This window comes from Podarcis melisellensis (assembly GCF_964234715.1).
Source record: "Podarcis melisellensis genome assembly, chromosome: 10".
In the NCBI taxonomy this organism is placed as follows: domain Eukaryota; kingdom Metazoa; phylum Chordata; class Lepidosauria; order Squamata; family Lacertidae; genus Podarcis; species Podarcis melisellensis.
Genome location: NC_138542.1, coordinates 31,854,911 through 31,882,869, shown reverse-complemented (window position 1 = coordinate 31,882,869; position 27,959 = coordinate 31,854,911). Strand labels below are relative to the sequence as shown.

At 40.9% G+C, this 27,959-nt stretch overlaps 1 protein-coding gene and 1 long non-coding RNA gene across 8 annotated transcripts; one reads left to right on the top strand and one right to left on the bottom strand.

The window, feature by feature from the left end:
• Positions 1–39: 39 nt before the first annotated feature.
• RAP1B (RAP1B, member of RAS oncogene family) lies at positions 40–24,240 on the bottom strand. 7 transcript variants are annotated; one of them, XM_081928127.1, is made up of 8 exons: positions 24,217–24,240; positions 10,910–10,996; positions 9,053–9,121; positions 7,864–7,920; positions 5,478–5,618; positions 4,332–4,475; positions 1,852–1,967; positions 40–1,287 (listed from the first exon to the last, which is right to left on the bottom strand). In XM_081928127.1, exons 2-7 carry the CDS (start codon positions 10,964–10,966, stop codon positions 1,881–1,883), a joined length of 555 nt encoding a protein of 184 aa, XP_081784253.1. In that variant the 5' UTR covers positions 10,967–10,996; positions 24,217–24,240; the 3' UTR covers positions 40–1,287; positions 1,852–1,880. The 7 variants fall into 7 exon arrangements, with proteins under 7 accessions (XP_081784253.1, XP_081784252.1, XP_081784248.1 ...); XM_081928126.1 differs by lacking the exon at positions 24,217–24,240 and adding an exon at positions 23,069–23,200; XM_081928122.1 differs by lacking the exon at positions 24,217–24,240 and adding an exon at positions 22,926–23,061.
• Positions 23,356–27,610, top strand: LOC309379210. Its single transcript, XR_014172409.1, has 4 exons — positions 23,356–23,908; positions 25,580–25,658; positions 27,211–27,309; positions 27,557–27,610. It is a non-coding gene; the product is annotated as an uncharacterized lncRNA (long non-coding RNA).
• Positions 27,611–27,959: the final 349 nt, after the last annotated feature.

Here is a 27,959-nt window from a genome sequence, read left to right as displayed (position 1 = left end):
CTCACTGAAACATTACACAAAACATTCAATTACAGGTAGTTGTAATGCAAGCCCTTGCATGGCAATCCAAATTTATTGAACTACTGATGCTAAGTCATACAAAATTGCACCACTTTTAATTAAGGCTTTTAGTTTACATTTGGCCACCTCAAAGCAGTTGTAACATTAGGTTGGTCAATTTAAATACTGTGGCTCCCTGTTGGATTTTACACGCAATCTTTACACCCAAACGTTAATGCATACAAAGCAACAAGGCATTGTTAAATAAATCTGCAAAAAGGTAATTACTGCAACTTAGGCCCTGGGACCAATTACACATGATTAAAATTACTTCCCACATTCACATCCACAGTACTCGTCCACCATTTAACATCTCAACCAAAACGTTACACATGTAAAACAATCACTAACAGGCAAAAGTACTAAACCTGTATATTTGGTATTGCAAATACACTTATGCATGAGCAAGCAAGGGAATTCACAGTGAGAATCTACAGCTGCAGAAGCCAAAATGATTTACAAAAAATTGTTAAATCATTAAAAAATTGTTTTAAAATATACACTTCTTGTTGTAGACCCCCACTGTACACACAACTATAAACATTGTTCCCTATGTAAACAAGGAAAAGGAAACATACAATAAAAGGTTGAAAAATCTGGACATTTCCTTCCCAACAGATATTAAAGGCAATGTCTTTAGACAGACATTATACTGAAAGGACTCATTTTAAAGACTAGATCACTGTCTCCACAGGTTTTTTATCCTAAAATTAAAAAACTATATAGCTGTTGAGTTAATCAAAGCGCTTTTGTACAATACAATGGTGATCCTGTATTTTTCTTTTAAAAAAGTTACAATAAGCTACAAATACCGATGAAGCAAAGTTATCTGGAGTAGTCTATATAGGAGCTCTTTGGACTTTCTTTTATTACGCTAAAATAGTGGTGCTTTTCGGATTTACATTATTGTACTCTCCAATAGGAAGTATGGGGTTTGTTGCAGTATACAGTACAGTTTTCATACATGTACAACATTGGTGGATGAACAATGTCTCTTATCAGTAATACTGGATGTAGGCTCTGGTTTTACCAGTTGCATACATTTAGATTATTTATAAGTAAAAATCTCTCGTGACACTGGAAAGTGATTAGAATGTGCAAACTGATGTAGTAGCTGTCATCCATTTCGCAAAGGGTACCACCACAGGAAAGTCCATTTTAAGATGTTGGTAGGTTTAATAAAGTTGGAATGCTGGCACTGTTGTAGTCAGCAACAGTTCTTCAGACCTGGAACATAAAGAGAAACAGAGATTAATACTCAGATGGTATTTAAGCAATGGAAGAGAATCACTGTATTGAAAAAAGATGTTTCATACATTAAATGTTTCAGTTGCATTAAAATTTGTTTCCCATTTCAAGAGAGGGTTCAATTCCAACTACCCCCAAGTGAAATTCTGCTCCCAGAACAGGATTTTTCCACCTCTTTCCTACTGCAGCCCCTGAAAAGCTGTTCCTGAGGTCTGAGAGAAGTGTCACAGGAGGTTGCAGCAAGAAGCAACTGGCAAAAAAAGTCAGATCCCCCACAACATTGGCAGAAGTACCTTTTATTTCCTCAAGGCTATATCTGAATCCCAAGCCATTAACTTTGAATTTTTGACCCATCCTATAAAGAGCTGGCAATCCTTCAAGCATATTCAAGTGAACATGGATGCAGATATAGTGTTATAATTTAAAACCAGATTGAAATGATCAAAAGCATCTCAGCACGGCGAATGCAAATAAATCAATCATTTAAAAATACAGCACTACTTGTTGCGGCTTTCAGTGTGGCAAGACTTTGCTTACACTTACCTGGCTCAGTGCTACAGTACACACATATATTAAAGTAGCTGACAAGATGACTTTTTGCGTGCTTTCCCAGGTACTGGAGTTTTTCTGTTAATTTGTCGCACAAGGTCGTAGAAGATCTGTGAACACAAAGTTTGCTTCATATATTCAATGTTTTCCAAGTGGGATCATTTTCAGGCTTCATAGCTTTTAAACATGACATTTAAATATCACTGCAGATATCTGCTGCCACAAACGAAATTCTGATGTGTAGCGCTTATATTCTGCCTTCCAGAGTTCTTAAAATTGACAACTGCTACTTTTCCCAGTTTTTTTCCCCCAGAAGTGCAAATCATGCAAATAAGACCCTGATTCTTTTCAAGGGGGTTGACAGACAAGACTGAGATTGCAATCCTAAACACTTTCTAAGGAGTAGCACCACTGAAGACCCCTTATTTCCAAGAAATGCACACAATACGCTTGGATTTTAAGGAAGCTTTACTTTACATACAATTCAGCATGAATATTTGGGGACTAATTTCCTCCTATGTTAAGCAAAAGAATCCTGCAAATATTTTGGGCCTGTTTTGTACATCAGCAGTAGGGAATGTCTGGCCCATATGAGGCAAGTAAAGACAGTTTCAAAAGGAAAATCAGGAGCCTTAAGTGTGCTCTCAATTGTTCTTTGGAAAGCAATGCTGATCAAAGTCCCACTTGAAGTCCACCAGAGAAATGCATCCATTGCTTGCATAGTTTGAAATCAAACCACTCGAGCAAAGGAAGTAAAGTTTGAAATCAATGATAAGATGCAGAGACAAAAGAAAATACAGTGGTGATAGTGACATAATGTAATTGACAGGTGAACAAACATTGCATTAAGGAAACAAAGTAGGAGATCCTGATCCAGTTCTATGGGCCAAATAATGTGAATAGGTCTTTAATAAGATAAAATGTTTTAAAGCCTTACAGTTTCATATAAATTCTAGACTATGTGCACATAAAATGAAGCTTTTCATTCAATAGCTGGCTATGTTTTAGAGTAAATATCATCCTGAAAAGCTAGTTTCCCCACACAAAAGTTGTTTCAAAAATTCTTTCTGCCCCTACTTCCACAGACCTGCTCAATTTTTGCTTGAATAATTTTTATGCGCAATTCAGGAGTTCCCTGGGAAACACGGGAAAATACTGCATATAACCCATAAATGATAGTTGCTCTTAAAGAGCTCATGCTTTTTAAAAAAAGCTGTTGGAACTTTAAGGCATTCTGACCAGTTTCAAAGAAAGAAATTCCATGGGGAAAAAAGATCAAATGTGTTGTCAGTTGTAATGTGCATGTCCCCCAAATGTAGTCCAAGATTGCCATTTTAAGTTTTAGGAATAACTAGAACAGTCCCATCACCAATCATGTCTTCTGCAGCTGCATATCTTTACATCAGAGAAGCCAACAAAGAGTCATCCAATCTGTTCACATCATTTATACAGTGGTACCTTGGGTTACATATGCTTCAGGTTACAGACTCCGCTAACCCAGAAATATTACCTCGGGTTAAGAACTTTGCTTCAGGATGAGAACAGAAATTGTGCTCCAGCGGCACGGCGGCAGCGGGAGACCCCATTAGCTAAAGTGGTACTTCAGGTTAAGAACAGTTTCAGGTTAAGAACAGACCTCCAGAACGAATTAGGTTCTTAACCCAAGGTACCACTGTACAAGTTTCCAAAACAGGATTATTAATTTCTAACATTTAGAAGCATTCAAACTTCAAAGGAGCAGTTGTTTTGGCTTTAACAGAAGACAATGCCATGGTGAATTAGATCGTCTATTTCCAGAAGGACAGCCATATTGTTTTTGCTCTAATAGGTTAAATTGGGTAGCCAACATGATGTCCTCCAAATTCCCAACCATTATTCACAATGGCTACAGCTGATGGGAGTTGTCGACAACACCTAGAAGGCATCACGTTGGCTACCCCTAGGCTACCTCTTGTGGCACCTTGAAGACCAACCAATCTATTAGTCTTTAAGGAGGTACAATACCCTTTGCTGTTTGGACCAACTAGTCTCCCTCATTCTCATGAAGTGGACTGTTGCCTATGAAACCTCATGCCATTAGTTAATCACTTTCCAGAGGTGACAATTCTCTCCCTACTTTATGCCAAGAACAAAAAAGGTATCTCCCCTTTTTGGAGAAGTGATCTCTTCCCCTTTCTGCTGGACTTTTCCAGAAGCAGAGATCATCATTCTGCCTTAGCATTAAGACAGAGGTAGAATTCATAACAACTTAGACAGGTTTGCCAGACTCCACCTGCATTTTGTTGAAATGAAACAGGATATGTCAGCAACGAATGACATATCCCACTGATTTCAATAGGAATTAGGTACAAATTTACGTCTAATTTTACACTAGACTAATGAAGGTGATTAAAAACTCACAAGAGCTGATAACAGTGGTGGTGTGGGTTTGGGATAAACAAAGTAAAATTAAATGTGTAAAATTATTTATTTACCTCATTAACATTTATTTTTGATTTTGCAGAAGACTCTAAGAATGCACAGTTATTCCATTGCCTTGCTAAATTCTGTCCTTGTTCCTTTCCCACAACTCTTTCATCTTCCAAATCGCACTTGTTGCCAACCAGAATCATTGGTACCTAAAATGATAAACATTAAGATTTAAAATGTAAATTAAATAACTACTACTGTGAAAAGTTAAATAATTTCCGATACTAATCAGTCACACTCTGAAAGTTATATCTGAAGTCTTAATTGAAAACTGGATTCTTACACAATCAAACTAGAGGTAATGCATTTAAAATGCATCGTACCATTAAAGTAATTTTAAGACATCAACATTTGAGAATGAAGCCACTAGTAGCTTAGATTTGGAGTTCTCAAATCCAAGTTATACAGCACTGGAGTTCTGTACTTGAATCTACATTTCATTTTAACATAACATTTAGGGCTGTTATATTATCTAGTAAAATAATCCACTGCCTTTGTATGATTCACCACTTTCTGAACCTAAAAGAGCAACTTATTCTAATGAGATAATTGGAATCTGAGACGGAGCAATATGGCACAATATAGTAATGCAGTAAAGCAAAGCACCAGCTTCTTTTGAATCCAACCAGCAGTGCTCTTCCTTCTGGCTCCAAATTAACATCACAGACAGTACTCATTGTTTTGTAATGTTTTAAAATGGCCAGCTGCACACACATCTCTACTTAATCAAGGAATTGAATATCCAAGCATTGTTTACGTTTTCAAACGCAGTATGAATCCTGCTAGTCTTGGCCTGTGTGCATAGTTTATCTTCCCAAGTCCCATTTTAAATAATAAAGTCCCACTTAAAGAATATCTTTTATATTTATGATTCTTGCTTATTCTGTCTTTAAAGCTTTGATAGTGAATTTGTGCTAGTTCAATTACATTTTTATACAATAGTCATAAAAGTAGCAGATGATCTTCTGTTGAGTAGCCACATATCAAGGAAAGAGACAACAGGAATCCCATTTTCACCCAAGGCAAGTTACTATGCATACATCAGATCATGTCCTTATTGTAGAACACTGGCTATAGAAGAGCCATAAGCTGTGCTTCTAAAGAGAACCTCCACTTGCCATTTGCAAACAATGCTTAGGAAGACTGCTTACATCATCAGTGTCTTTGACTCGAAGAATCTGTTCTCTTAGATCCTGCAAATCATTAAATGTGGACTGTGCTGTGATGGAATATACTAAAGCAAACCCTTGACCATTTTTCATGTAGAGGTCTCTCATGGCTGTAAACTGTTCCTGTAAAACACAATGACAGAAATGGAGAACTCAGAACAGTTATCTGACAAATGCAGCCTGACTTATGAGGACTGATCACACAGCAATTTTTTCCCCTAAGCATGAATTTACTTTTCCTATCCTGTTTTTTCTAAACAGGAGCTGGCTGGCTTTCTGGACATGTAAAATAATCAGTTGACACTTACTCAAAATAAGCTGGAAGCATTGTGTCAAGAATTACAGATTTACAGGGGAAAAAGGCACCAGTCTAACAAGCAGATGGATTAAACACACTGTAAATTAGTAGTGAAACTTCAGAGTTCCAGCTATCTTTAGTCAGTTAACATTTTTTCCCCCATCTTTTCAAATTCTTTTCAGGCAGCATCTTGTTCTATACCGGCAGTGGGGAACCTCCATCCCATGGACCAAATTAGGACCAGGTCTCCCCATTTGGCTTGTGAGGCACCCACCTGCCCTACACCTATCATCATATATGACATCAGGTCTGGGGCAGGTAAACACTCAGCTGTGCCAAAAGCTGATCAGTGGCACTTGTAAAGCCCTGTGCACAGAGGTGCTGATGATCAGCTTATCTTCAGGGCTTGTATATCTGTGTAATATACCGAGCTTTGCTGTTCGACAGTTTGCAAAGCCCTGTGCACTGTTTTTTTGCAAGTGCCACATATGGGCTTATAAAGCACTGAGCCTTTTCCTGTATGGTTTTTGACACCAGGTGACTGACAGGTAGTCAACCCCAATTTTCAGTTTTTAGAACAGCCTTTTCCTCCTAAAAATTAGTGGTATAATGAAGGCATTCAACGTTAGTAAAGTTGGGTAGTAAAATGGATACAGAACAAAATCAAATATATAATCAAAGTTGTATTTAACGTATCGAGAGAGCAAATATTCATGTGCGCTGCTCTTTAGGCATGTTTAAATTGGGTGGTACATGGCTAAGTCATACTCAGTGTAGACCCATTGGAATCAATACACAAGTTAGCCATTCTTGGCAGGATACCACCTCAATGGTTTATCGTTTCAGTGCCTTCATTTCTCCCCTTTAAATAATGTAAGGGGGGGGGGGAGATATTATTTAGTATTTTAAAAACCCCAGGTACATTTTTGAATTTATTTACAGCATTTCTGTCCTGCTCTTCAGCTGAAAAGAAGTTCACAGACCAGACCGACCCATTGGTATTTGCTTGCATAACAATTAAATCACATGAAATACACCTTCTTGCTTTCCCCCCCTTAGACAAATATTTTCAATGAACTACTTTGGGCTACCGCAAACACTTTGAGATTTTTACACAGCATGTAATATATTACACCCCTCAGGAAACATATTGTTATGTATATATATTTGTCTATATAAGACAAATAGATATGTTAACTTTAGTTGTGATTGATTTAGGACAGCAGAAAATTTTCTGGGAAACGCACAGCACTGCTTCATACATGGTGTCAGAACTGACAGACTATCTATGAATGATATTGGGAAGGTGGTGGAAAGCTGAGTGAAAAATACCAACTCAGCGAAGAGCTGCACTATAAAAGGCATAGGCAAGGGACTGAAAATAAAGCTGCACCTTCTGCAGAACTATGGTGCAGCCACATGTTTTTTTCTGTGTGTGTTTTTTGGGAGGGAGTCACAGGATGGATCCAAAGATTGCTGTACTGTTTCTCCTTATATGCAAGATATAATTAGTACAGGTTTACGTATGCAGATCAGTTGCTCTACATGTACAAGCTTCATACCATACCACAAGCTTAGTGTGCCTGCTGAAAAACAATTTTTAAACAGATGCTGAACATCAAGATGCTGAAGTGATTGTGTGTGAGCATTTAATACCTTTCAAACATGTACAGAAAACTAACCCTCTATCATTTTAGAATTCAATGCTCGTTTCCTCCTCCTCCTCCACTGATATTACCCCTTCTACTTACCAATAATGTCACTTATATAGTTTTGTCAAATAGGTTAGGAAAGAAGAACAATTTATTTGTAACTTAGCAAAGAATGACAGTGACATGCTGACTGTTGTCAAGAGACACTGATAGTTTGTTCTGTAGCTCATTTTTTTAAATTCATGGATAACATACACACTCTCAAATACACAAAAATGAAAACAATCATATACTAATGGTCTTATGAATGTTTACAGAAATTAACTGGAATGACTTATTCTGTAGCTCAATCTATTGCTCTTTCATTTGTAAAAGTTGACCTATAGTAGTTTTACACTTAAGTCTTATTTTTACATACCGTTCCTGCTGTGTCTAAGATTTCAAGCATACATTGTTGTGCATCTACTTCAACTTGCTGTCAAAAAAGAAGACACAATTTTGTACTGAAGTATAAACAGCAAGACTTCAAATACTCATTAACTTGCCTTTACAAGTTATACCCACAATGCACAAGATTATTTCCCTTACCATAGTCAAAGCAGTTGGCAGGCTGAAAGAGAGTTTGAGAGTTTATAATAAATAGCAAAATAGATATGTTAATTTTGCTTGGGTCGGGGTTTATTTTGTAGCAAGAACTGCACACTAAATTCCAGCAGAGGGGAAGGCGAAAGCAGAAGAAGAACAAGATGACAGCGAAAAAGTGTTTGTTACCATTTAAGGACATTAGGGGGGGAGCCCATTTTTCCTAATACCAAATACCCCAGTCCACCACTCCCAACAACCCCAGCCAGAATATCCAATGGTTAGGGGTTACGGGAGTTTTATTCCAAAACAGTTGGAGGACACCAGGTTGGAAAATGCTCAAGTAATGTGCTACAATGCAGGTAAAGTGCATGCCTTTTAGAGCTCAAGACATCTACTGTTTGCTATTAACACAATGTTCCTCTTGACCATAGTGACTCATTTTAGTTCATACTGCTATAATTGTGTCTATATGATTTATTCTTATGTTTTAATTACAACCCACCACATTTTTCCTTTTGGAAAACTCAGAGCACTTCCTGGCCTCTCCCATTCTGGCAGTGAACTGGTCCACCCTCACTTAGCTTCATGAAACATCACTGGGTTCTTCCAGATCATTCACGGAAAGTTGGTAGTTTTTTTTTGTCACTATGGTATAGTAAGTTGTGGACAGTTGCTTTGTTCAAAAGTGCTCAGTGCTCAAAAGAGAGCCCAATAGCCTTCATGACACAAGCTAACCAAGCTGCCCTACTTTTATTTTTTGACTGCCGGAAGCTAGGTCAAGCTTCTTTCCATCTCGAAAAGGACCTATTCCAATTTGACTAGAAATGCCTGTAGCCTTCTCAAGTTGGGTTGGATTGTAACTTAGCCACATCGAAAAACAAAGCAGGTAACTTTCACTGTTGTGAAACAACATCCCCAGCTTGTCTCAACCAAGTACATTTGGGTGATAGGCTACTGTTTTCAATAACACAAAAGATGCTATTCACTTAAATGTATACTACAACTTAAAATAATGTGCATACCTTTCGGTAGGAGTCTTCTATCGTAGGATCATACTTTTCAACAAATATTCCTTGAACAAACTGTACAGTCTACAACAAAAACAGCATTTTATATATACATACCTTTTTAATGCAATTTTTTATAAATATTCCTATTAAAAACAACATTTAAACTGCAAACAGTTCATTACACATATAGAAAACACAAGTTGTTTCTAGCTTGCTGCCTATGTTTATATTAAGTTTCTTCAGAACACTGTCATGTCAATTTAAAGGTTGAGAGCCAGCATTAGTTTTGAACTTTGCTTCAAAAAACAGAGAAAAAACTGTTCAGCCTTGAACAATGAAGGTGCTACTAAACTCAGTTGTACTATAAATTACATCAGCCACTATTAATTGATTCAGACAATGCCACGGTGTGTCTCTTTCCCCCTTAGAAGGTGCTTAAATCTGTGTCTCTTTTTTTCTTTACTACCACATATTGAAGACAGGAAGCCTTCAAGGGAGCTGCGCTTAATCTTATTGCATCTGAGTGACATCTGCACTCTCTCTGCATATGTATCTGATGGCATGAGGCTTTTATGTACTGAAAGTGCAATGGGACTTCCCATTCATTTCCTCTGGCTCTGTAGTCTCCCAGATCTTCTCTAAAGAGTTGGAAGACCTTCTGGAGTTGAGGATGAGTGCAAAGGGAAGGGGAAGAAGTGGAAATGTGCTCATGCAATTTTGGGTATCACCCTCCACACTCTGCTTTCCTACCAAAAATAGAATAAAGACTAGCATAGGGTTTCTCTGACTGACATTTACCATTAAGTAGTGTTTGCTCTGAATATCCAAACCCCATGCTGAGACACATTCAAAGGGTCACCAGATTTTGAGTGACTTCCTCAGTGTCTCCCGATTTTTGAGGCTTTTTCCAGCCTAATTTTAGACAGTGAAAATTCAGAATGCATTGGGGCAGATGATCTCACACCCCTAGTAAAATCTCTTTATTGGTGACGGAGGTAGTTTGGAGTCTTTTTTCCCTTTTTAAAGCAAAATAATAAAACAAAAAGGTTATACAAATTCTTGTCATGATGAAGTGACAATAAGTTGCATTACCTTTTATAAATGATTGAAGTAACTCAAATGACTAAGGTTTTTAAAAATGAAGCCTAATTTTAGGCCCAAATAAGGTGCTACAGACAGATAAGAAGAGCATCTATTAAAACATTCTACCTGTTAACTTTTGGAATTCATGTTTAAGCATTAGTATAATTTATTGGAAGCTGACCATTGACCTATTTTTGAAATATTGTTCAACAGAGATTCAAAAATAAATGAACATTTTGTTTGTTTCTGCAACAACCACTTCTACTTCCAATTCCAGCTTCCCAACATTGACAATTTTTACTGTAGCATTAATTTTTTTCTTAAAGCAAAATGAACAGCTTTCCAACCCTCAATAAACACAAAAAATAGGGCACTCCATTGACTGTACTGACTGAACTATAGGTAGGTTAAAAATAGATAAATAAAATTGGTATTTAACATATGTATACACACAGATATATACCGGTATATGTGCATATGTTCATATTACACACCTGAAATGCTTTCCAGCTGCCTATTAACGTATTGGTTGCTTAGAATGTTTAATAGAGAGAGTGATGCTTACAGCAGGATAATTGTGCTTTCCTTGGATTGCTTGCCAGGATCTGGAATCCTATGACTTAATACTAAACACATGCTTCGCACATAACAAAACTGGACTCGGGCACATCACAGTGCACAGAAGTCACCTGAAACATCCAGACACATCTTACTGGGAGTTTCAGATGAAATATACAAGTTTTAATGCTTAGACATATTCATAAGAGGCCAAAAAATATCACTCACCAATGCAGACTTTCCAACACCTCCTGAACCAAGAACCACTAGTTTATATTCACGCATGGTGCTAGTGTTGAGTCACCGCCTTAATACCTACAAGAAAAAAAAAAGAATCTGTTACACTGAGCTGCATATGGCACAAGTTTGGCTTATCATTTTTATCTTCTATTAGTACAGAATACAGAGTGTTCAAACAAACAAAAAGTACAGATAGCTTGTTTGAAAAGTATGTTGGAAGAAGTTTAGCAAATATCGTAGTCACTTATCCACTGCAGGTAATATATCTAGCACAGTGTCCTGAGACAACTATAAAGTCAGTGTCAGTTGAGATACCCTTTTGGTGTAACCTTACATGTCTGGGATCATGTCTTACTATTAAAATAAAATGTTACAAATACTGATTTTACCTGGGAAATTTTCCCCAGGAAAAAGTAAGTATCAATAAAAGCAGCACCATAAAAAGAGCAGCAACATAGCATCTGTAAAGAAAAACATTTTAACCCAGTGCTAAGAGATGTTAAGAGGAATGGTGCCAGACAGATCTTTCTGAGGGGGGAATTCTAAAGATGGGATACCCTGACCTCCCCCCAAAAAGTCGTACACCCAGTTGCCACCAGACAAAACACCAAAGTCAAGGACACAGTGACAGGCCTCTAAAGGTGATGTTAATGTACAGGCAATTAACATATAGGAGCTAGCCATTCTTCAGAATGTTTGAGTGAAATGGCAAAGAATTCGGCATGCTTCACATGGCTTCCTCCACTAAAGCAGCTGGCCAGGTTTAGGGTGCAGAAAAGTCCAAAAAAAGGGCGGGGGGGATAGGCCACCACAATAATAGGGGTAGGGTGGGGGAGGGGAGGTGTAGTGGCCTAAATTCGAAAGCTAATGGGAAGGATCCTACAGGAGTTGGGGAGGCGAGAAAAGAAGGGGCTATATATTGTCAATATATTGTCCAAAACCAATTTGAAGTCCATATCATGATATTGGTTTCATAATTTTTGACCTGGCAATATATTGCGAATCAATGATGTGTATTTGTGCTATGCAAAAATCACAATGTGGAGAAATTGTGAAGCCAGCAGAGAGAGAAAGCATTCAGGTCCTTTTTCAGTAGATACTGAGGGAGAAGTTTCCCCAAAGTCCTGCCCGCCCTCAATTGCTTGCTCACTCTTTCTCACTGCAGCAGACAGAGGGGAGGAGGAAGCCCAGCAACAGCAAGCCAGGAAGGGCAGATGCAGCCCATGGAGGAGGCAGCAGTGACTTTACTCTAGAGTCATGCGGGGAGTCATTTCTACTCCCGCACCCTCAGCGCCAGTCAGCTGACCCATGCTGCGGCGCAAGCGGTGACAGTTCACTTGGGAGGCAGAAGGCAATTTTAAGTTCAAGTCTCAGTCACATACATCATGACAGGACTTCAGAAATTGCTCACACACAGACCATTCCCTATCGTGGAACATGTCTAATGCCTAGCTTCGATCACGGCAGCAGACATCTTGGCTTTTCATTACCAAAAGGCTACACTCAAGTCAGCCAAGCATAGGAAGTCTAGCAGCAGGAGGAGCTACAACAACAACAGAACAGCTGAGGGTGGCATTAGGGGGTTAGGGGGAAAAAAACTTCATTACTACCTACTAAATCAGGACCCATATACCTACTGAGCTGAAAATAGCCAAATGCAAAGTTGAAGTTCCGTTCTACCTTATTAGATTTGCAAAACCAAGTATATATACAAGTATATAACAAGAGTTATGCAAACAAAACTGATGTGTGTGCATATGAGAAAAATCCATATCTAATGCTTCAGACTAGGTCAACAGTATCATAAGTTCACCAGTTCCACCAACTGAATTGCCCAACATACACTGCCCTAGCTTCAAATGCAACTGAAAGCACCCAAGGAGCATGTGACAGAAGAGTGTGTGGGAAACTGATTGACAACAGGGGCACAGAATGGAAAGTTGGGTGGAGTTAAAGCAGGGTAGAGGAAAACTTTTTTGCCTCTGGGGACCAGATTCTTATCAGGATTGGCTTTGTGTGCCAAAGTTGATAGGTGGGCACCAACCTATCAATGATATGATGTCATTATGCACCACAATGGTTTTGCAAGTCTTTCCATGCCTCTCATTTAAACCCAATACCAGTTTCCTGGATTAATGCTGCAAAGCAGCTTTTGAAACAGCCTCCATGCCTTCCTGTGATGTGCACCCACCAGCTACACGCCTCTCAGTGATGGAACTCTGAGCAGGGCTTCCAGCGATAACCACTGAAAACAGGAAGTTTTATCTGGAAGATGGTCCTTTAAAAATCCTTGTCCAAAGCAATTTAGTGCTTCGAAAATGTGGGTTACAGCACATGTGCCTCATTTGAATACATAAGTATGTGAACTAGATAGAAGAGGACTCATCAACATTCTGTTTTCATTACACCACTTACTCAGATTCTTCGCCAAGTGTTCTGACAAGAGGTCAAAGAAAATATTTTGCATGTGTGCCTAAAAACATGAATGCCACAGTTGCGTAATTCTGTGTCTATACATTCTTGAATCAAGTGAAACCTCAGTCTTGAGAACAAAAGTGCTCTCATCACTAAGTAGCCTTTTCATCCACATCCATTATCTACTGGGCAACATACTTTCTCTCCTTGCTTTGTGATCTCTTCACTACAAAAGTACAAAGCAATAGGAATGTGCTTAGGTTACATAGAACACTGGGGTGGGGTGGGGTGGGGGGAGAGACTGGTGAAGCTGTCAGGGAGAATGTAGTCCAAGCTAATCTTGCTCAGCACACTGAATTTAGCTTTGGGCTTCATGTAGAAGAGTCTGTACAGGGTAAAAGTTATTCATGAGGTTAGAAAGATAATACAGTTCCAGACTGGTTCTCACAAAAGTGAAATTGAACTGATGGTTAAAATTTGCTTGTGTGATCCCAGAAACAGGAATATTTTGGAGCAGCTTACAACAGTTAAAAAAGATCTGACAGTTAACAAATCATTAAGTCATTGTCAAACATGTGTTTTATACATGAAACCATTTTTGGAAATAACTTATAACCCAACTTCCTTTCTAAGAAAAGCTAAACTAGACCAAAGTGACAGATTAGCAATAATTAGGCCTTCCTGTTGTGCAAGTTCCACCGAAGTCGTGAAAGACATCACATTATTTACGACGACCTTAGCAGAACAATTTGAGCATTCATCCTAGTAAAATTGAAAGCAGCACAGACCTTGGTTTTTGAAAAAAGTGGATCGTTTGCTAATATGGGTCTTTTTTACTAGACAAAGTGAGCAGGCTTAGTATTATCTGCTGAAACAAATAAGTTCTAGCTCCTAGATGCAGCAAGCTGCATCATTTAATTGCCACTTCCAGCTTGTGATATTGATTCCCTGCTGTGCAAAAAAGCCTTTGTGTTGGATTCCCTTGATGTGAATGGCCTTTATTGACATTAGATGATGCTCTGTCCAATTCAGGAACTCTGATGCTATCCTGTTGTGACTGAAGTATTTTGTCTTTTACGCAGAACAATCAGATTTCACATTACTACCAAGCACTAGGAACGCCCCCCTTCAACCATGAGCTAATGAGCTTTTCCAGAAAACATGCTCCCTCTTCATTTGATTATTTATATTGGTCCAATAGTAAGTGTGTGTCTGCCTGCCAACTATCTGACTAACCCTTGAACAAGAAGGCCCAGAAACCACTGCTGTGTTTAGTAAACAGCACATACATTCAAAAAACTTTTGTTTCAGAACTAGCTTATGGATAAGTTTATTTACTGGGCTACATCAAAGTTTACTGCATGTAGACTATCACATAGTGCACTATTTTTAGCCGCCTCTACTCAGATAACATTTTGCTTTGTGTCAACTTTAGAGAGAAAGCAACCATAAAGCAATTGCATAACAATATCACACAGAGCATATTAGTTAAGTTTTAAGGTGTTCATGGAAATTCATTTTAATTTCTAACAAAAACATTCCTATAAAATAGTTACATAAACCACTGATCATACCGCATGACACCCATATTTAATTTTTTGAGGGACACATATATCATTTTAAGTCTCTGGGATATCAATTATTGTCCATTTTTGAGACAAACAGTGCAATACAGAAGTCAACTGGCATGTTTTTATGAACACTATCAGTGATGTTTCTTGCACATTTCCTGGATGAGGTTTTCAAAAGCGTCAAAGCAAATATAGTCATTCAAAAATTAGTATTAATTAATTAATTACCTTCCAATAACAGAAGCATCATTAATATAGATGTTCGCAGTCAGAAGTAGAAGTTGAACTATATGGGTCAACAAAATTTAGCTGACTATGTAGCCAGCCAAAATTTATTCTCACTATAACCCTGTGGGAGTTCTGCTGGTGTAAAATCCTTTTGCGCTATTTTGAGTAATTCCCTTCTCCCCCTAAAGCCCTGTACAATATACATCCCATTGTTCAGGGCTCCCTGATCCAAACCCTCTGGACAGAGTTTTGGGGGGCCAAGGGGCTTCAGGGGAAGGAAGGGAAGAGGAAGATTAGATCTTTACACCACAGATAAATATGCTACTGACTCTGGGCCTGCACTCTTCCACTAGGGCCTCCCCAAGTTCCTGGAGATTGTTTCCCAATCCCACCCCCCAGCAGCGAGAGAAGGTGAAGAGAAAGATCAGTTGCACAACCTGATATCCACTCATGCAGTCTCTGGGTACAACCCTTAAAGCAGAGATATGCATTAAATATGACCCTAAGTAATAATAATAATAATAATAATAATAATAATAATAATAATTTATTATTTATACCCCGCCCATCTGGCTGGGCCTCCCCAGCCACTCTGGGCAGCTTCACCTGAAGAGGGCAAGCATCTGATAACTCAGTTGGTTAGAATGTGGTGCTGGTAATGCCAAGGTTGCAGGTTTGATCCCCCATAAGGGACAGCTGCACAGTCCTGTATTGCAGGGGGTTGGACTAGATGATCATCAGGGTCCCTTCCAACTCTATGATTTCACTATCTATGATTAAAAATCAAGAATTTTTAATTCAAAAACTTTATACCCATGTTGCAACATCTACTCTAGGTGTTGTCTCCACCAATTTCAGAGCATCCAATAACTGTTCGATCACTCGGTCCTATATTGACTTCAAAACTGTGGAATCTTCAATGTGGCATTCCTCGGGGTTCAATTTTATTCCCAATGCTGTTTAACGTCTACATGAAACCAGTGAGTGAGGTTATTCAGTTTTGGAGTAAATTGTCAGCAATATGCTGATTATTACACACAGCTCTACTTCTCTTTTACATCTGTGTTGCTTCAGTAACAAAGACAAACCAATTACAGTGAAAGGAAGAGGTCACTGCCTAGTAGCCCCCCTGGATTATCAGGTGAATTTAAGACCAGGAGTTAACAGGATGACACAAAGCAGTTCCATATAGGGCAACCCATTTAAACTCCTCAGCTGGAGAAGCCCTCCTTATAAAGGAAAATCACTCCATGCATATTTGCATATAAAATAAGCTGCATGTATATGATGAAGTATGTAGATTGATTTATAGAGTTCAGCAGCTCTTAAATTCACACAGAAATAATCATGCTTGCCCTGCATACTAGCCTCGGCCCAGTATACTTGAAGGAGCATCTCCACCCCCATCGTTCAGCCCAGACTCTGAGGTCCAGCGCCAAGGGCCTTCTGACGGTTCCTTCACTGCAAGAAGGAAAGTTACAGGGAACCAGGTGCCCGCCCTGTGGAATGCCCTCCTATCAGATGTCAAGGAAATCAACAACTATCTGACTGTTAGAAAACATCTGAAGGCAGCCCTGTTTAGGGAAGTTTTAATGACTGATGTTTTAATGTATTTTGAATATTTTGTTGGAAGCTGCCAAGAGTGGCTGAGGAAATGCAGCCAGATGGGCAGGGTATAAATTATTATTAATATTATTATTATTGCCATAGAACTCAATACTACCCAACTACCTTGTTTATTTCTACTATCCTTCAACTATTTTAGTCTCCCTCCCACCTAATCTACACCCTTCAATCAAGTCTTTCTGCTCCCAACATTCCAGTTTCTTTAAATATTATGTCCTGTGTTGTCCTCCTACCTTCAACACATTGCCCCTACAAGTTATGCTCTCTTCATTAGACTTTCTGTAACTCCTATTGCTGGATACTAAGTTTTTCTCATTTCCTTGGGATAGGCTATCAGTGGTCAACAACCATTTAAGACAAAAGAAAATGCCTCCACCCTGTGTGAGTTATCCATTCTTAATTTTAAAAGCCTGATAAAGGTAGTGGTGAGAACCAAAGTGTGTTCTCAGTAACCACCACTTTTGAGGGCAGACACTTCTTACACACCATTCTGATTCACAAACCGGTCAAATATATTCAATTATGAAAGCTGAGTAAGTCCTGCAAATTTGCACATTTATTTGAGCTATGGAATTTGTCTCTGGGAAGTCTGTTCTTTGATGAACAAAGTGGCAAGGCTTTGAAAACTTAAAGAGTTTGAAATCTGTGCTACAATTGCTGTTCAAAAATTTTAAGAAACACCAACATAAGAAAGCCTGCACATGCACTGTTGACCTTATAAGGTGCTCACCCTGTCTACTGCCCCAATCAAGCCCATGTCCACAAATGTTCACAAGACAATTCACCATCACCTAAGAATCATTAGTATGTGATAGCAGGAAAAATTTTTCCCTTTATTCCCCCCCAAAAAAACTAGGTGCGTCCTATGGGACAAAAAATACGGTACATACCGCCCAATGGATTGGGTGGTTTACTTTGAATTAGAATATTTGCAAAGAATGGCAAAAATGTGGAGGCAATGAACTCCACATTAATGTCAAAGAGGAAATGGGGGAAACTGCATTAAGAGGATGAATAAGGGGGAAATGTAAACTGCCATGTAAACTCATGGTTGGCTTGAAAACCATGTTGGAATGATAGGATATAAAATTTGACAAATATAATTGAGACTTGGTAAGCTGACCACCTTTTTTCTTGATATTAATATTCTATTAGCCAAGACTGGCACAGTTTAGTTGTTGCAAGAATAAAAACCAGAGAACTATTTAATTAATCATTCACATTTATAGAGTCTTTACTCAATATTATAGTTATAATTCATTATAATGTTATGGTTAACAATGAAATTAATTTGATTTTGTAATTAACCAAAGTATTAAGTAGCATCTTTGCAGATGTATCTACTTTCTTCTTATAAAGTTAATGTTTTTAAAAAATTCTGACCAGTATTTGAAAACTTTTTCTATTGGTCCACCAATAAATAAAGAAAACTTTAAAAAGGCCAAAACCTTCTGATTATGATGTATGGAAAGGTCCTCCTTTCTTTTAGATGTGTCTTCCTTTGAACAGCTACATGCAGCATTCTGTCAGTTTACTGATTTCTGACAAGGAAGAAAACTCCACTGTTCTCTGACTGCAGACTCACCAAGAATTTAGAAGTCTGCTATCTTAATAAACTTCCGCTAGTTATATAAATTAGAAGTGTTTTAAGTATGCTGTATCACAGAGATTATTTGAGGTTTCAATAAACGTTTTCACCTATAAACTGTGAATACATTTATTTAGGCAGCAATATTTATCAATTCATGGCAGCATGAACACGCTTCTTCACAATTATTTTTACTACCTAACTTTGTTCAATGCATGTTACCTAAACAACCACCTAACTGCCATTTCTATCACATTAATCAAAGTACAGTCATACCTCGGGTTGAATATGCTTCATGTTGAGCGTGTTCGAGTTGCGCTCCGCGGCAACCTGGAAGTAATGGAGTGCGTTACTTCCGGGTTTCGCCGCTCGCGTATGCGTAGATGCTCAAAATGATGTCACTCGAATGCACAGAAGTGGCGAAAAGGGACGCACGTGTGCAAAGATGTGCCGTCACTAGTTATGTTTGCTTCTGGATGAAAATGGGGCTCCGGAACGGATCCCATTCATATCCAGAGGTACCACTGTACTAAAGATGCCTTACTGCCACCAAAAGGAAAGCTGATTTCTCTTAAGCTGAATTTTCAAGAGTTCACCATCTGAAAACAATATTTGGAACCACATGCTAAGCACAGCCACTATTATATAAACTATCCATCACTTTGCCTCCAACATAGGCGTCAACACCATCTCTTCAACTTATCAATTGTCAGGAGTTATTCGATACCATTTAGATTACAGTATTTTTTTCTATCTTCCATGTTTTAGAATTAAAAATACAAGTTGAAACTGCTTCAATACCATGCAGCCAAACACAATTTCTATGAATGTGCATATATCTGTAAAGGGGGCAAATGTATGGGAGACCTTTCTCTGTGTAGAGACCAGGTGCTGAAATGAATTGGTGTTAAGGCACAAACTAGATAGGGACGGTCATATTTGTTTATTCAAGTGTATACCTTTTTTAAATTTCTCTAGGCTAACTCACTTTCAATATTGAAGTTCAGCTGGGAGAACACTGACCAATCATGGACGGGGGAGGAGAATTCAGCTCTCCTCAACCTCTTGCCTCTTTCAATGAGAAAATTAGCCACCACTGCCAACTTTATATGTAAACAGGGAAGACATGTGAATAAAAATACGCAACTACTCTCACATGCAGTTTGGTCCTGTTGCATTTAATTGGTTCTGAAGCCCAACTGATAGTTATATTTCAATGTCTTGCACAATTGGTCCTTTATGTAATTTCATGTTCTTCGCCTTGTTTTACAAAACTCAAGTTCAAGTCATTTCTTATGTTTGTTTCTTCTTGTTTGATTTCTAATCATTCTTCGGACATCACATCACAAGTGCGAATACAACTATACAAAAATTGTCATGATACTGAAAAATGTAGCAATTACTTTCATATTGAGCCAGGTAAATCCTTTTACTGTACTAATACAGTCAAACCTCTTCTTACGTCTGCCTCCGCTTGCATCCATTTCGCCCAACGTCCGCAGCAAACCCGGAAGTAACTGGTGGGTTTGCTGCCATTCACGCCTGCGCGGGAACGGCAACTGCCATTCACACATGCACACACAATGGCGCCTCTCCCAGCGACCCATTTCGACCTCTGGAACGGATTATGGTCGCACCCAGGTAGAGGTTCCACTGTACCTGATCAAAGCAAGGAATGCATACTGATGGCAATGGGTTTCAACTGGCTAAACTAGTCTGCAAACTCCCACATCTAGTTCAACACTAAACTAAAGCAGTACATGTTCTGCTTCTAGAAGTCAACCAATAAAGCTTCATACATCTAGATAACATACTAGATGTATGGCTTCAATTCTAATATTTTTCTCTGTGACTTGAAGGAACTTCCATTCACAGAACTTCAGCACACAGAACGAGTCCTTCCAAGAGTAATTGTACTTTCCTTCCATGAATAGAACTCCTGTTAACAGAGTAAGAGCTTAAGATGCAAGTCTATGTTTACAACAAAGCATTAATTTTGAAGATGAACTAGTATTGCGCAAAGTCTGCTATTTTATTAGGAAGAATAAAACAAACTTCCCATATTGGAATATTTGCTGCATATGAAGATTCAAATATTTTCTCAAGGAAAAATTGAGAATACTGGATCTTATGGAATCCCAAGTATTTATAGAAAACCAGTATTCAAATCGACGTAACTGAAGAAAATTGGTGAAAAAATATTTCACAAGCCACTATGCTAGCCATTCTAAACCCATGACCGGTCAATATATTTTTTGGGGGGGAGGGGGGAGGTTATCAAGGAAAAATAAAATTCACATTAGCAGTTCCACTGCTATAGTTGGTGAAGTTGTCCATTGCACTCTTATACTTAAATTGTGATTTAAAGTTGTGTCCTACCAAATTCTCATGGCTCAGGAAGGATTATTGTTCACATTTACAACAATATTCTGCTGGCTTAACTGAAAGTAACAAAAGTAAAGCAGAAACAGAATGGTCTTCCACTGCTTCTGCTAAACTTCCAGGTGTTGTTTGATAAGTCCTTAAGGGGAAGAAGTTTCCATATTTTTGGAGTAGTCAAAAAATTATCTATATATCTTTGCCACTCAAGAAAGAAGAGCAGGGCTGCTCTTGATAGAACAGGCTCTTGTTAGGATAAAGGGAATCAGAAAGTATTTGATTATAAAACTATTAAGGGCTTTATAGAACAAAAGTAACATAAAGAAGTATGCCCAGAAAGGTGCAAAAAGCCAGTGCATGAGATTTATGCCACTGACACATCCCATTGAGAGATAAATTTCCAAAGCCTCACCATTCTGAACAAGTTGAAGCATTCTAAACAAATCTTCATCTAATCTTCATCTATAATCTTGCAAGAAGAAACTATAGTAGTCAAACTACAGAAGTATCAAAGCCTGAAATATTAGATTTAATGTCCGAGGAGGATAAAATTGGTGAAAAACATTTCCAGGCACACCTGTATCCTTTCTGAACATGGTGCTAGTTTCAAGAGCACCTCAAGGCCACTCTCCACCTCCAATGAAATTATGGGGTTTGACAATCATTTTAGGCTCATTTGGATTTAGTTTCTTAGACAGGAAGTTACTCTCAGATACTGATATAGGACACATCAACTAGAAACTGTACAGCCATTCAGCACAGCACAAGAAAGTGAAGAGAGCCTGTGCGTTAGGCAGAGATGCCACTAGAACCCAGAACAGTTAAGAAACATGGCCACCTCCTGTGGCACATTGGGTCAAGTGTATCTGGTTATTAACCAAAAGGTTAGTGCTTGGAGCCCACTCAGAGACAGCTATGGGTAGGAATCCAACACTGCAGGTGTTGGACTAGATGATCCTTGGGGTGCCTTCTCACTCTACAATTCTATGATTTATTAGAAAGAGGTGGTGGATAGCACTGACTTCCATTTTGTGAAGTTAACTTCACTGTGCCAAGCTGGAATTGCTCTAGTTCCTCTTAACCTGACGCCTTAAGCCTATTTTAATGAAAATTAACACCCACTGACTTTAGTGCAGCTGCACTGCATTGAAGTCCAAGACATCAGATATCTCATACTTGCTAGAAATACCACAAGGGGGGGGGTAGTAGTACAGTACAGGGTGGATCCCCACACCCACCCTCAATTTCGCTCTCCAATTTGTCTGGCTTTCTGTAACGGGGGCAAATCTGCAATCAATGCAGCACTCCCCCGTCAACTCTTTCCGAGCGGTCCCCCTCCCCCCCCCCCAATATATATATACAAATGTGAGTTCAGCAGAGCAGGACCCGGATCTCAATTCAGATTCGGCCCGATTTGACGCCGAATCTCCCTTACGCGGAGTCTGACCCCGCGTTCAAATGCCGCTCCTTCTTTTCTTCTTCCTTTTTTTAGGGGGATGCGAACAGATTCTGGCAAGAGGCTGGAAAGCGGAAGAGGCCTATCTCCGCCTGGGAAGCGGCCGCCCTGCTTCCCCGCTGGGGCGGAGAATGGAAACAGTGAGCCGCTTCGACCCAGCCGGACTAGGCGGGGCGGCGGCTTCCAGCAGAGGCCGACGCCACGGGAGTCCGGCGGAGTTTCTTCCCGGCTACAAGCAGGGCGGGTGGGGAGGGGGGGTGGCTGCTGCTGCTGCCGCCGCCCTCTCCTCCTTACCGGCAGGTCCCAACTGCGGGCGGCCTCGCCAAAGGGGCTCCAACTTTCCCCTTCCGCTCTAACTTCTCCTGGGGAGGCGGCCATAAGGAAGCGACGGGGTGGGGGGAGGAGGGAGGGAAGAGAGAGCTGAGGCAAGAGGAGCCCGGCTTCCCCACCCCCCTTACCGAGGAGGGGAGCGGCCGGGCTCGGTTCCGCCTCCGCCATGTTCTCTCTCAGGAGCCTTGTCCCGCCTGCAGAGCGGAGCCGCCGCCGCCTCCCCCCCCCCCCGGAACACACATCCCGGCTCGCCCTCGCCGACGCCCCCCACCCCCACCCCGCTCGTGTCAGGCACTAACCGCCAACCGCCAACGTCCCCTCACGCGTTCGGCGCCGGGCCCACTTCCCCGTCGTCGTCCTCCACCCCCCCCTCCGCCGTCACTCCCGTTGCCGCCGCCGTCTCTTACCTACCGGACGGCGCTGCCGCTCCCCGCGTCCGTCGCCGCCTCCCTGGCCGAGCCCTCGGAGTCCTCCCCGCCCGTGCGCGCGCGCACACCACACACACACACACCCGCGCGCGCGCGCAGACTCCCTCCCTCCTCGCTGCCTCTTGCCTGGGCGAGGCTTGGAGCCGCCGCCGCCGCCGTGACGCTGCACGCCTGAGCCTCACTCTGGCTGCTTCCCTTCTTGCTCGGTCCGGTGGTGATGAGGGAAGGGAGGGGAGGGGGGAATGACCTCTCTGCTCCGCACCCAGCGCGCACGCGCGGCCGGCCGGCTCAGTCCTGAAGACACTGCAGCCTTCCCCCACCCCCCGCACCGCCTTACTTCCTTTCTCTTCTCCGCCTCTCTTCTCCCCCGCCCCACGACACACGCACACACATGCCGTCCCGCAACCTTACGCAGGGCCCCCATCCTGCCGCAGCTCCAGCATGCAGCCCCCAGAGAGAGAGAGAGAGAGAGAGAGAGAGAGAGAGAGAGAGAGCGAAGCCGTCGCCTGCAAACGCATGGAGAAGAAGCGAGCGAGCAGCACCCCATTGCCAAGGCGCTATAGTTAGCGGGGAGGTGGAAGTGGGGGACAGAACGTGGTGTGCAAGGGAGAAGTGCGGCTGGAGGGCATGGAAGGGAGAGCAGGTTCGATCGCGCCACGTTTTCGGGCAGCGAAGGAGGGTTCTGTAAGGAGAACGCCGGCATTCTAAACATCCTTACTAGGAAGCCCCATGGATCAGTTCCGAAGGGACATGTTTAGGACCACCGGATTGTTGCATCTTCAGTGGCCACTCCGTTCGAGACTCTTGCTAAATGATCGCGATGTAGAACGCCGGGCAGTTTTTCATGCTTAGGAAAGCCATGCTCCTTTCGCGTCCCCGCCCAGTTTCCCCTTCTGGGATGACATTCCTCATCTACAGACTCCCCAAGGGGCAGCTCTTCACGGAACTGTTGGCAAGAATAGCCCGGTCAGGCATCCATCTCAATGTGGGAAAAGGACTGCTTTATGTTGTGAAATAATTCTGTGCAGAGTTAGGTATTGAAACGGAGTAGGGAGGCACGCCTAACTGGACCACGAATTCAGAATAAGTCATGAACACTTAACAGCACAGCCCTAAGGATGTTGCTAAATCCTGCTGTGTCCAGTGGGACATACTGCCTGGGAAAGCATGCATAAGATTCCAACTTAAGGTCCCGTTGAAAGCAAAAGGGACTTGGGCTTCAATCCTGTTCACACTTAAAGGGGGGGAGCACTGCAGATTTCAGCTGGACTTACTTCTGGGTAGACATGCACAGGAGGTCTCCTTGTTCTGCTGGTTTGAATGGGATGTTCGTCACACCACTCACTTTCGGGGGATTGGGATCACACTGTTGTGCAAAACTGGCAGGAAATTGCAGTGACAGTGACACTCCCAGGAAAGGGAGTGGGTGTGGTGGCAAAGGAAAGGCAGGCAGTTGCTGACATCAAATACAGAAAAGAAGAAAAGCTGCATTTCCCTAAAGTGGCTCTCTTATCTTTCGTTGTTTATAAATGATATTTTTACAGCCTGATCTTAATCAGTTGACAAAGCAATGAAATCTACTTATCTGCAAACTTGGTTAGGATAGGGCTACAAATATACTGTACAAACTGATTGACATTTGTCACTAGTTTTATCTTAACCAAATACTCTGTGGCGTAAGAATAATATAATCAACATATTCAGAAGCTGAGACAGGTCCCAAAGTTACCCAGAATGCCCATCGCTATGAACTTCGGCTCAAAATGCTCAGATGATCCTGTACTCTGGCCCATTTTCTTAAAAGAAATCATTTTTCGTAATCCCAGCGGTCTTATCAACATATCATGATCGTACAGTAAAAACTGTACAGAAATTCAGAAATAGTACTTCATCTAAAAGCACATTTTAGTGTTTGAATAGTGGGTGAACATTTAATCCTAACCACTTTTAATCCCATAAAATTCCAAAAAGGCATTTGGCGCATATAAATGATTAGCACCGCCTAAATTCAGTTTACCACATAAAATAAAAGTGCCTCATGATCTACTGAGATATAAAAGAATTCGGCAAAGCAATCCTTACATTATACTGGAATTGGAAGATATGTTGCTACTGATGGATTTATTTATATATATTTTTAAATGCACCAGATCTGGGGCTGGCGTAAAGCTACACACATGGCCATGAACTGAAGGGACATAAAGGTATGACATCTCTGCTGCTCCTCAATGCCACCCACATCCAAATTTTTCTTATGGGCCAGCATGACAGCGTCATACCAGGGCCGCTTATTCATTCATTCCACTTATATTCACCTTCCTTCCATTATGTGACTTCCCTTTTAATTCTCAGCATTTCCCATGGACTTTCAGTAGCCCAAACAATACTATCACCAAAAAAAATCTCACTGTAATTTGTGGATTTGAGAGAACACAGGACAGTAAAGGTTCAATCTTATGTACCCTTTCCCAGGAGTACACCATTGCTGTTAGTGGGTCTTCTGAGTAGTCATTTAGGTGATTACACCGCAAGGATTTCCATGGACATCCTAATTCAGTATTTACTCCCTTCAATTAAGACTTCAGCTTTCGGCGGGTATTGATGAACCATTTTGTTTAATTTTTTACATTTAATCAGGTAATGACTTTGGGGTGTGGAACATCACTTCTGAGCCTCCAGATGCTGCTTATCTAAGGAACACTGCACCTTTCTCTAGGTGAACACTATAGTAGATTAATAATAATAATTTAAATGCAGGACCTCTTTTCATAGCATATGTTAATATCATGGCCTTATACTTGGATCTGATCAGCTGTGATGAGCGGCTATTTTCTCCTGTTTATGTAGTGACAAATGACAATCATTTGATAATTCATACATACGTAAGGTAAAGGGACCCCTGACCTTTAGGTCCAGTTGTGGCCGACTCTGGGGTTGTGGCGCTCATCTCGCTTTATTGGCCAAGGGAGCCGGCGTACAGCTTCACTTGCATCTCCAGGTTAAAGGTAAAGGTACAGGGACCCCTGACCATTAGGTCCAGTCGTGGCTGACTCTGGGGTTGCGGCGCTCATCTCGCTTTATTGGCCAAGGGAGCCAGCGTACAGCTTCCGGGTCATGTGGCCAGCATGACTGAGCTGCTTCTGGTGAGCGCACGAAAACACTGTTTACTTTCCCGCCAGAGCGGTACCTTTTTATCTACTTGCACTTTGACGTGCTTTCGAACTGCTAGGTTGGCAGGAGCAGGGACCGAGCAACGGGAGCTCACCCCGTCATGGGGATTCGAACCACTGACCTTCTGATTGGCAAGTCCTAGGCTCTGGTTTAACCCACAGCACCACCCACATCCCTCTAATACTTACGTAGCCTTACACTAAAAAATTTATAGCATCTACCACATACTCAAAATCACTTAGGTGCAGTGCTGGGCCCACTTAAAGCCAATGAGCTGATCAGTGCTGTAAACCCCATTGGTTGCACTAAGACATTCTTGATGTTGAACTCCCTAGCATGGCCAATCCCACCTGGTCTCTGTGTTGGTGCTCATTGGTGCCCTGCTTGCCAAGAGTGTGCTTGAACTTCCGGTTGTTGCTTTGCAGACACATATCCACACCTGATATCACATAATGTTGTCCAGCGTGGGGCAGGTGGGCATGGAACGGGATAAATGGCGCAATGGCCAAATTAGGATCCCTACTGGACCTAGTTAGCTTTGTGGACCAGAGATCCCCCTCTGCTGGTTTAAAGGCACAAGACTCCTGCCAGAAGAAAGGAGGCTAAACATACAGCATGAGATTATGATATTGACGTCTGGTGATGCTTGGCCGTTAATAGGCAGTAGTGATTAAATGTATCCATGTCATGTTATCTTGTGAATGTGTCATCATTTGCTTCAGACACCATTTGTGGTTTATGGACACTCAAGAAATTTAATCTAATGGCTGCTGTGTTCCCCTCGCCTTACAAATGACAGTGACTATCAATGGCTTTCTAAAGTATTTACACAATTTGATGAAACCACAATAGTTAAATGTCAATATGTGCAGAAGGCTTAATAGGCAAGATGTATTGCCTATTACTTCTCTGTATGAAGTTCACCCATAGACTGTAGAGGACATTTATTTATAACCCAGAGTGGGTTAGCTCATGCCATAGCTCCCTGTGGTACTGATAATGATATAGTAGAAGCTGGTTTAATGAAAAGATGTTCCGAAAATCAAGTTTGGGAAGGTGTTTAAAAACAAACAATTGCTGTATATTCCTGGATTCAGAGAGGAAAGGAAGTTTAATTAAACTGCCCTATCGAGAAGAACTGTAATGATGAAGCATGATTAAAGTGATGTGGCAGAAACTGCAAACAGAACAGGAAGGTGAGTAGGATTGTAGAAATGTACTTTTAAAGATCGCTTGCCTAAGACAGTCTATTTATTGCACTGTTTAGATGGCTCAGTACTGCTATTCTGAAAATTAAAAGTGAAAAATTAGATTTAGTTTGGGAACTGGGGGTGTTTTAAAATATATTTCCCCCCATGGTATTGTAGAGCATTGTATTCTCTGTATGCATTTCTTGGAGCCTCAGTATATTAGATTTCTTTCTTTCTTTCTTTACCGGTTTAGAAAATATACTGAAACAGAAGTCAAAGAGTGGAACAAAGAGAAAGAAAATGGAAGTTAATTATTGTCTCTCATGTGTAGGGCAGCTGCTTTGGTGGGGGCAATTTGCTTCAGCAAAGCCTACCAGAAATACCTTCTCTGGGTATTTCACTTTGCCAAGTCTCCTCCCCAGACACACCAAGAGCAGGGCCTTCTCATGCAATTTCTTTCCCATCCAAACTTTCACCACTTCATGGCATCTGCTATGTAGGGGTTCAGCTTAAATTTTTGGGCTGTCATCCAGCTCATGACTGTTTGCAGACATAGGTCGAGTGCCTGCCCAGCTTCACCTGGTTAAGATGATAGGGAGAAATGGATGATGTTCGCATGCTGGTGACACCTCACCCCAAATTCCCTGAGGACCTCT

Excerpts from the sequence above, each read along its gene's own strand:
- RAP1B (XM_081928127.1), bottom strand. The coding sequence starts at position 10,966 with ATGCGTGAATATAAACTAGTGGTTCTTGGTTCAGGAGGTGTTGGAAAG. Across the intron at positions 7,921-9,052 it reads TAGAAGACTCCTACCGAAAG|CAAGTTGAAGTAGATGCACA; the intron begins GTATGCACATTA and ends CTTTTTTGACAG. Across the intron at positions 1,968-4,331 it reads CAAAAATAAATGTTAATGAG|ATCTTCTACGACCTTGTGCG; the intron begins GTAAATAAATAA and ends TTGTGTTCACAG.